This window comes from Neolamprologus brichardi, chromosome 16 (genome assembly GCF_056152115.1).
Source record: "Neolamprologus brichardi isolate AB-2024 chromosome 16, ASM5615211v1, whole genome shotgun sequence".
In the NCBI taxonomy this organism is placed as follows: Eukaryota; Metazoa; Chordata; class Actinopteri; order Cichliformes; family Cichlidae; genus Neolamprologus; species Neolamprologus brichardi.
In genome coordinates, this window is record NC_142119.1 from 30,137,312 (window position 1) to 30,147,969 (window position 10,658).

Below are 10,658 nucleotides of genomic sequence, written 5' to 3' on the forward strand. Positions count from 1 at the left end.
GAGTTTTATTTCTAGGTAGTTTGTCGAATTTCAGTGTACATTTCTAAATTGTTCCGGTTCAGTTGTTAGTTCAGAATGGACAAATGAAATATTAAACAACAGCAAAAAAAAAAGAAAAAAGAATAAAATTAAATAAAATAATTTCTTACAAAACCCTGAATCAGGTAAGAGGTGGTATGTGATGTAAATTGTAAATGTAGTTTCCTGGCCTCTCTCCTCCTCACCAGTGTAGTGATTAAATATGTATCAAAGAGCCTAACTGACATTTTTAGAGGAAATTAGATGTTGCAAAGTAACTTTAGCAAAATAAAGAAAATAATTTGAATATCATAGGTCTTCTGTAAATTCAAATACATTACTTATAAAGAAAATGAAATCTGCTTATCTCCAATTATGCTGAATGTTACTTTCCTACACGGCAGAGATGCTGTCGATAGCGAGATAAGAGTCTCTTACTGAACAAAGATTTATTTTCTCTTAAACAGAAGCATCTTACAGGCTTGCCTTATCTTTGGCAAATTAAATCCATACATAAATGGGGTGAGCATTGGTTGACAAATGAGGAGATACATAGGCAAAGTTATACGGACTTCATCTGGTATCTGAGCAGCTAGAAGGCTGAAATCAATAGAGTGAAAAATGCACCCGACAAATAGGTTTGACACAGAGACGATCTGAGGGGTGCAAGTAGTCACGGCTTTCTGCTTGTTTTCTGTAGATGTTTTACGGCAAACTCGTAAAATCTTCAGGTAAGAAATTGAAATAAGATTGAATGGCATGAAAATACTCAATAACGTAAAGAATATCATAGATATAGAGCTTTGGATTGGAACTGAACATGAAAGTCTAATTATTAATTGGTGGTCACAATATACATTATCAATAATATTTCCACAAAACCTTAAACCAAAGATGAATGAAAATGAGAGTAAAAAACTAACAAATGAAAAAATCCACACAAGCAGAATCAACATACCCACTTTCTCTGTGTTCATAATGACATTATAGCTAAATGGATGGCAGATTGCGATATATCTGTCATAGGCCATGGCTGCTAAACTCCAAAACTCAGCAGGTCCACTTATGTACATACAACACATCTGCAGAAAACACCACGGCAGGGTCACTTCATGGCTGTCTGAGAACATCTGTGAGAGCAAAAGAGGATACAGTGATGTGCTGCAGTTTATTTCATTCACACATAAGTTGCTGAGCAGAATATACATTGGCTCATGCAGTCTTCTGTCCACATGTATGACCACAATAAGAACTGTGTTGGCCACACATATAGAGACATACCAAAACAATATTATGATAAAATATGGGTATTTAAAAGCTCCAACATTTCCATAAGCAGCCAGCACAAATGATACACTCTCACTTGAGTTTCCTTTTTTCTGCATAATGTCACACAATGAAAAAGACAAACTAATAATAATCAAACATCAGGAATCACAAAACAAAAAGCAAGCAGGTTTATACTTTACAAGATTCAATTCCAGAGAGTCTTCACATGCTAAGAATACATAACAATAAGTTCAGCTTCTTCCCGCAACTAAACAAGACAAACTCTTTTGCTAGTATTTATGGCTGCAGCACGGAGGAGGAGAATGAGGTGGGCGTGGCTAATCTTGAGGTCCAGAGTTAGAGACAATGGCATTCTTCCTCTTTGGAGTTTTTTGTTTGTTTTAACTACCATAAATTCCACAGGTTTTCAGAATTGTAGAGGATAATAACCTTTTTATTCTTCTCAAGGGAAATTCAAATGTTTCTTAAGTGGTCCAAAATTGGATTTGAATTTCCACATTCTCAACTTTTCATATAAAAAAAATCAACTACACTTTCCAAGTCAAAACAACATTCTGATATCGTTCATGTTGATCCTAGTGGTATGGATAATTCCTGCCGTACAGCTTGATGTCATCCATGTAGAGGAGGTGGTTGACACTTGATCCATTCCGTCGTCGGTCTTGTTAATTATCTTGTACCATTGAGTGTAGAACATCCAGCTGCAAATTTGGTGAAACTATTACAAAATCGATCATCAACCTATGGCCTAATGTGTCCTGGTGCCATGTTCATCTATGAATACCCTTATTTTTAAGCATTGTGTTTGTTATAGACAAGCTGTAGTTTGCAAAGGAGCCTAAGAACAGAATACCCCTCAGGTTCAGATCAGCCAGACCTTTCTTCATAATCGTATCCCAAGAAGCTGTCACTGATTGTGCCCATTTCAGCAATGAACTCTCCCAGTAGGACAATTCATAGTTTTCATATGACACCAGAGCTTCAGGGTAACATTCACCAAGTGGCCAAAACAGTTTCCCTCTGCCCTCCAGTCATCCTTTGAACATCTTTGAGTTTAGTTTAGCCAAAATGCTGGACAATTCATGTCCTATCGGAGACAGTAATTGGTATTTGTAAATGACCATGGCATGCTTTTCAGCATCTTTTATTTATACTCAGGGTTGCTGTTCATCCACACACAGCAGCAGCTTTCCCGCTTTCATTTCATTTTTACTCATTTCATTATAAAAAGAATATCAAGAGAGAAGAAGACTATGGATTTGTGCCAATTGCTCTCCACAGGTGGAGCCACTGTTTGCCCTAGTTAGGGAGGGCAAAGAAGCACAGAAATGGAAGTACACTTATTATTACCCTGAACATTTCAGAACAATTCTCTATGCTGTTGCATGATGGGGCAGAAGGTTGAGGGTTGCAGATATAACAGACTCAATAAACTGATCTGCAACACACTACACACTACGATAGTCGCACACCCTTAATCACATCCTTTACAGAGAAAATTGCAAAGTCAATATAGTAAGAGGGGCAACTCAGTGTCCACCACATTTTGTCTTCTATACGAGACTTATAATTAGAGCTATTTGTATTTATTGAGCTATTTTGTGACTTTGTTATTTTGTAACTTGTATTATTTTGTATCATTTCATTTAGTTTAGTTAGTTACTGTTCGTATTGTCTTGGAGCAACTGTGACTGCATAAATTCTCCTGGGATTAAGAATTCACTGATTCAAATGAGCAACTCAGCATTTACTGCTGCAACTTCCTGATAACTATATGATTGCTTGAATCATTTTTGTTGTAGCAGAGAAGCAGTTGGTTTCCTGTCTGAGGGTAACATCATGCATTGCAGATTATGTCAGTAATTCAGTGGAAATTAGAGGTTGCACAGTAGCTTTTACAAAACAATTTAAAACTGAATTAATGAAATGGGCCTTTTATAAAGGTAAATACATGACATAATCAGATTTTATTTTCTTCATGTGTACAAACCATAATATGTTTGATGAATGCTATTCCACAACAGATGCTCTAAAACAGTCTCTTGCTGAACAAAGATATTGATTTTCTCTTAAACAGAAGCATTGTACATGATTGCCTTATCTTTGGCAAATTAAATCCATACATAAATGGGGTGAGCATTGGTTGACAAATAAGGAGATATATAGATAAAATTATACAGACTTCACCTGGCACCTGAGCAAACTGGTGCTAGCAAATTTTGTTATCTAAAAGCCTGCACTAAGCTCACCCCAGTTCCACTTCAAACACTTGGATTACTTGGAATAATACTGATCATGAGAAAGACTTTATTGCCCAACTTCTCTTTTATATGCCAGACGTGGTCAAGTTAGCAGCCATCCAAAACATCTAAAAAATACTACAAGTATAAGTATAAAACCACAACAAACACAGTTTTAAAAAACAAAACAAAACAAAAAACAATAATATAAAACAGCGGTCCCCAACTTTTTTTATTCCCAACAGACAAGTTTATCCACAACAGTATTTTCACTGACCGGCCTTTAAGGTGTGACGGATAAATACAACAAAATAAAACCAGTACAGGTATTAAAACGAGAAGATTTATTCATAACACATGGGAAAAGACCCAGGGACACCGAGTTAATGATAAAAACAATAACAAAAATAACACTAAAAACAGATTTAAAAACCCTGAAAACTATGAAATTCACACTCGAGCCTGAAATCTCGCAGCACGGTACCAAACTCATGGACCAGTACCGGTCCGTGGCCCGAGGGTTGGGCCCGCTGATGTAAAACATTAGAACACAGAGTGGCTTCTCAAAGGAAACATCAATAACTCTCCTTCACTTTATTACTTATTATGCTTTTACATGTTTTAAAGCATAATAATTAAAGTACATTTAGATTTTTTCTCTATATTCCTTGTCTAAGGTGCATAGAATGTTTGACATATCTGTCAGAACTCTAGGTACATCAAGAAGCAACCCTTTCGAAGAGTATAGCTGGTAACTACTGGGACAGGGAAACTGTAAGATTACCTAAAACAGCTTTATGAAGAAAAATACCAGTGCTGTTTTCTTTGAATGGTCAGTGATAGCTAACCCACCAAATTATAAAGAACGCAGTGGTAAGTCAGAGACTTTATGATAAAACATATTGATGCATTGTAGACTACATGAAGACTCCTGAGAACTGAAGAGGAAACATACAGTGTGTCACCATAATCAATTACAGGCAAAAGGGTAAAAAGATTTATTTCTAAAGTAAAAAACAATTTTCCCTTTAATTTTCATAATAAGACTAGCAATGTGTACATTAGAGAGAAACTTGTCATCGAATTTTATTCCCAAATATTTGTAGGCATGTACCATTTCAATGGTTTTGCCAACATCTGTACCAACGCTAAGATCATCAAACATTATATTTATTTATAATTATATATATATATATTTTATTGTTTAATTAATCTGAAAATGTTAGTCTGCCAAATGTGCAGGAATTTAATCTATTTATTCTCTTTAGCTGATAGTTTGTGGGGCCCAGATAGACTGTATAACTGCATCTCTACCAGTTTCTCTGCACTCCAGCCTCTTCTGTGCCATGCGAAGGGATTTTCCTTAAGGCAGGAGAAATGATCTCCACGAAAAGGAACAGGTTCGGCCATCGCACACTAGAACAAATTCTCTTCTTAAATAAAAATGAAAAAGGGTTACTTTAAATGCATCGTGTTTTTAATTTGCAAGTTCATAAGCATTTTCCCTTTCCAGTTCACAATCAATTCTACCCCCAGGTCAAAAATATGTCTGGGAAAATTTTCCTAATATAATATTATTTATAAATATACCCGTCTAGCACTTGCACAAGTGCATAGAGGCAGGACCTCACAGCAGAAGCATACTCCATAATGTGTTGTACATTATTATATGTATATTATATGTAATGTGGTATTTTTCAATTATTGTATTTACCAACATCAAGAAGTCACAAGCAAAGAAAGACCACACCATGGTGCATGTTTGAACAAGGAGAGTTTACTGGTCAAGATTATTTATTAAACAACTAAATATATATATATATATATATATATATATATATATCTGGGACTCTCCACCATTTGACCTTAGAACTGAAGAAGCCTCTCGGATGAGAGGTGAAACGTCTTCAAGTAACTTAAAGAAGTCCAGACGCTTTTCTTTGCAAGCTCCTTTGACTACGATGACCTGGATGACTGAGAACCTTCACAGACATATTGCCGTACATTTTGGGAGGAACACGCTTCAACTGGTGCGGGAGTATGAAAGGGAATCAAGGAAACTAGCGGATTATAGGAACCATCTCCGTTTCAACCTAAGATGCAGACAAACCAGAGTTGTTCCCAAGAGCCTGCGCCTTGGATCCACTGTCAGGGGATACAGAGCAGACTTGATTCTACAGAGAGCGCAAAATCACCTTTTAAGTGAAAGGATAAGACAGGTCCATTTCACTATAGATGCCCTCCAAATCAAGATCAGCCAGACTCTGCAGGAACTGGAAACACTTCTACCCTATGTAGCCGGTGTATCAGAGAAACTCAGGAGGGTTTTCTCCAAGCATGACATCCCGGTGTACTTCAGACCCAGCAACACACTCAGACAAAAACTGGTTCACCCGAAAGACAAAACGCCAAAACACAGACTTAACAATGTGGTGTATGCCGTACAGTGCAGCGAGGAATGCCCAGACCTCTACATTGGAGAGACCAAACAGCCACTTCACAAGCGCATGGCACAACACAGAAGAGCGACCTCCACAGGACAAGATTCAGCTGTCCATCTGCATCTTAAGGATAAAGGACACTCCTTCGAGGATGCCAATGTTCACATTTTGGACAGAGAGGACAGATGGTTTGAAAGAGGAGTGAAAGAAGCCATCTATGTCCACTGTGAGTGACCATCTTTGAACAGAGGCGGTGGTTTACGACACCAACTCTCTGCCATCTATAATCCAGTTTTGAGATCCCTTCCCAGATGCCTTAAGGCCCACTCACACCCTGGGCCATCTGACCTCAGGAATTCGCATGATAAGGTGGGGCCAGGTTTCACAATGAACCCACCCGAAACTCTGGCTGATTGGGACCCACACCCAGTTCCACACCTTGGCTCAGGCGATTAGAGGATCATCAGGGGGTCCTTTTGTCCCTCTGTGGGGGGACACTCCCACTAGGGTTATATCTGGGACTCTCCACCATTTGACCTCTCCAATCTTAGAAGAGGTTTACAAGTTTGTGGACAAGGCTCAGCGGGCCCAACACTCGAAAGGAAAAGAAAGACAACGCAGGAAATTTCACACCTTGCTTTCAAAAACACACACTCCTCATTCTGAATCTGAACCTACACAACCCATAGAAGAAAACACACCTGAAGACAGTCAGGAGAAATGGGTTAAGAACTTTTCAGACAGGAATCTCACTGAACCTGAAAAGAGAGTATTAGCCAAAGGTCTCAATTTTGCCATTTCTCCACAACAGTTGCCCATAGTGGACCTCATCACAGCCACAGAATCTGCCATTCGGATTAATAAATTATCACAGACAGAAGCAGAGCAAATCAGGATGAAAGTCTCAGCCACCCTCTCCAGTGCCAAAGTCCCTCCGTCCAACCTCACAATACAGGAAAAGAAGGCCGTCGCTTCCCTGAGCAAAGACCACAACATCACTGTTTTACCAGCGGATAAGGGAAGATGCACCGTGGTCCTAAACACTACAGATTACCATACAAAGATCACTACTCTCCTCAGTGACAACAATACCTACGAAGCCTTAAAGCGAGACCCCACAAGCAGCTATAAAAAGAAAGTTATAGCTTGCCTTCAAGACTTGGAAAAGGACAAAATCATTGACCGCCTTACTTATCACCGCCTTTACCCAGGGGATGCCATACCCTGCATTTACGGACTTCCAAAAATCCACAAGGAAGCTGTCCCACTCAGACCCATAGTCAGTAGCATAAACTCAGCCACTTATAACATTGCAAAACACCTTGCTACCATCCTTGCTCCTCTCGTGGGGAACACCACACCCCATCAAGAACTCCACCGACTTCACTGACAAGGTCCAGAAACTTACCCTGGATCCAGATGAAACCATGGTGTCCTTTGATGTAGTCTCTCTCTTCACTTGCATACCCACCACGGAGGCAGTGGAGACTGTCAGAAAACGACTACAAGAAGACAACTCCTTGGAGGACAGGACCAACTTCACACCCGATCAGATTTGCACACTGTTAGACCTCTGCCTCACCACTACATATTTCAAATACAACGAAGGCTATTACAGACAAAAACATGGCTGTGCTATGGGCTCCCCCGTGTCACCTATTGTAGCCAACCTTTACATGGAGGAAGTGGAAAGGAAGGCTCTTGGCTCTTTCAAAGGAAGAGTACCCAGCCACTGGTACAGATATGTAGACGACACCTGGGTCAAAATCAAGACACAAGAAGTGGAATCCTTCACTGCGCACATCAACGCTGTGGATAAAAACATCAAGTTCACCAGGGAAGACACGAAGGATGACTGTTTGCCTTTCCTGGACTGCGCTGTGCACATTGAAGAGAATGGCAACCTCAACATCGAAGTTTACCGGAAGCCCACACACACGGACCAGTACCTCCTGTTTGACTCCCATCACCCTCTGGAACACAAACTTGGAGTAATTAGGACCCTACACCACCGGGCAGAACATGTTCCCTCTAAGCCTGAAGGGAAAAAGAAGGAACACACACATGTAAAGGAAGCACTCAAAACGTGCGGCTATCCTAAATGGGCGTTTTTAAAGTCAGCAAAGAGGCACAGAAAAGAAGATCAGACACCAGCGAGGGAGGATAAGAAGGACAGGCGCAACAACATTGTCATCCCCTATGTAGCCGGTGTATCAGAGAAACTCAGGAGGGTTTTCTCCAAGCATGACATCCCGGTGTACTTCAGACCCAGCAACACACTCAGACAAAAACTGGTTCACCCGAAAGACAAAACGCCAAAACACAGACTTAACAATGTGGTGTATGCCGTACAGTGCAGCGAGGAATGCCCAGACCTCTACATTGGAGAGACCAAACAGCCACTTCACAAGCGCATGGCACAACACAGAAGAGCGACCTCCACAGGACAAGATTCAGCTGTCCATCTGCATCTTAAGGATAAAGGACACTCTTTCGAGGATGCCAATGTTCACATTTTGGACAGAGAGGACAGATGGTTTGAAAGAGGAGTGAAAGAAGCCATCTATGTCCACTGTGAGCGACCATCTTTGAACAGAGGCGGTGGTTTACGACACCAACTCTCTGCCATCTATAATCCAGTTTTGAGATCCCTTCCCAGATGCCTTAAGGCCCACTCACACCCTGGGCCATCTGACCTCAGGAATTCGCATGATAAGGTGGGGCCAGGTTTCACAATGAACTCACCCGAAACTCTGGCTGATTGGGACCCACACCCAGTTCCACACCTTGGCTCAGGCGATTAGAGGATCATCAGGGGGTCCTTTTGTCCCTCTGTGGGGGGACACTCCCACTAGGGTTATATCTGGGACTCTCCACCATTTGACCTTAGAATTGAAGAAGCCTCTCGGATGAGAGGTGAAACGTCTTCAAGTAACTTAAAGAAGTCCAGACGCTTTTCTTTGCAAGCTCCTTTGACTTAAACAACTAAACCACATTTTTTAATCCCCCAAAAATACACGTTCAAAGCAACACAACGGAGGCCCAATATCAGACAGAATTCCACTCTGTAGAGTGAGCAGTCATAATCAGAGATGGGCAGTAACGCGTTAATCTGATTACTTTTTTCAAGTAACGAGTAAAGTAAGGGATTACTATTGCAAAAACGGTAATTAGATTACCGTTACTTTCTCGTAGGAATGCTGCGTTACTGCGTTACTAAAACCGTGATTTTTTGCGAGAGTGTCTCATGACAGTGACGTAAGCGAGTGCGACATTTGTGACAACAGCTGTGTGCAGATCAACAATGGATAATACATCGAGTGCGGGAGAGAGTATGAGCGTGCAGCGTTTAAAGCGTGGAAGTACTGACCTTACTTTGAGTTTGATTCCATAAAAAGTGACAAAAACATTAGCGTACGCTGATTGCTGCGTGGGAAGAAAACTTCTTTTTACAGTGAAAAAAACCCCTAAACTTCCAAGCAAGCACCGAGTGCGCAACGACGTAATGAGAAACTTACAGAGAAACTCGAGGATTCTTCCACTGACCGCTACGGCACACCTGCACCAGGGTAAACCTCCGCCTATCCTGCTCCTGCTTTACAGGTGAAAATAGAGCCAAAGGACCGCTAGTCTTTGATTTTATTTATTTTCTGCTGTGTTTTACTTGCATCTATTTGAAAGACTGAGTGTAAACACACACAAAAAAATATTTTATGTGCTGGAATGTGCAGAAAATAGGTTTAAATGTTAAACAAATTTCTTCCAGTCAGAGAATGTTGCATATAATTAAATGTTTGCTTGATGCATAAAGTTAAAAGATTAAAACTAATAAGATAAGTTTTAAAAAGAGACTTTTCCATTTGATTACATTTTGTATGATGGGTTATGCAGAAAAAGTAGAATTGGGCTGAAAGATCTATCGCTTTATCACCTATTCAGGTTGTAAATCGTGTTTTTAAAAAGTAACTAAGTAACTAAGTAATTAATTACTTTTGAAAATAAGTAATCAGTAAAGTAACTGGATTACTTTTGGGGGAAGTAATCAGTAATTACTGATTACTTTTTTCAAGTAACTTGACCAACACTGGTCATAATGAAGCGGTTGGTTTTATTTTGTGGATTCAAGCTGCTCTTCATATTTATGCCCACCAGATATCACCAGAGAGGACTGTGTTTAAAAGCTTCGAGTAATGAACCGTTTTTCAATACAAGCTTCAGTGCTTCAGAAAGCTTCATTTGGCCATCACTACCATTTACCATTCGTCAGTCCCATTTTAAAGCCTTGGGATTAACATTTTCTCTGTCACCAGTCCAATCACTACCTTGGTTTTGAAACCAGATGTGATAAGATAGGAACAGGCCTGACTTTGACTGAGAATACTCCAAATATCCCTTCTTTCTGAAACAGGGGATATACAAAGTTTATTTAATTTTTATTCAACATGACCCAAAAATCAATGACTAAGACCCTAAACTAAGCAGGGAAGTGTTTAGAAGTCTGAGGAGCTTTTTTCCCACATGCATGTAGATGTCTTTTTGCAACCACAGGTATCACCTCCTGGTGGCCATTATTAAAAATAATGCAGATTTAAAGCACTTAACTATTCAGACCCAGAAGCTGCATCTAACTTTTACATCAAGGCAGGAGTGGGGAGTTTGCAATGTTAGG

The 10,658-nt window shown here is 40.0% G+C and overlaps 1 protein-coding gene across 1 annotated transcript; it reads right to left on the reverse strand.

Annotated features, from left to right (window-relative positions):
• Positions 1–467: 467 nt before the first annotated feature.
• LOC102776142 (olfactory receptor 8G17-like) lies at positions 468–1,403 on the reverse strand. The gene has a single exon (XM_006802425.2). The coding sequence runs from the start codon at positions 1,401–1,403 to the stop codon at positions 468–470; it is 936 nt and encodes a 311-aa protein (XP_006802488.2).
• Between the last annotated feature and the right edge of the window lie 9,255 nt (positions 1,404–10,658).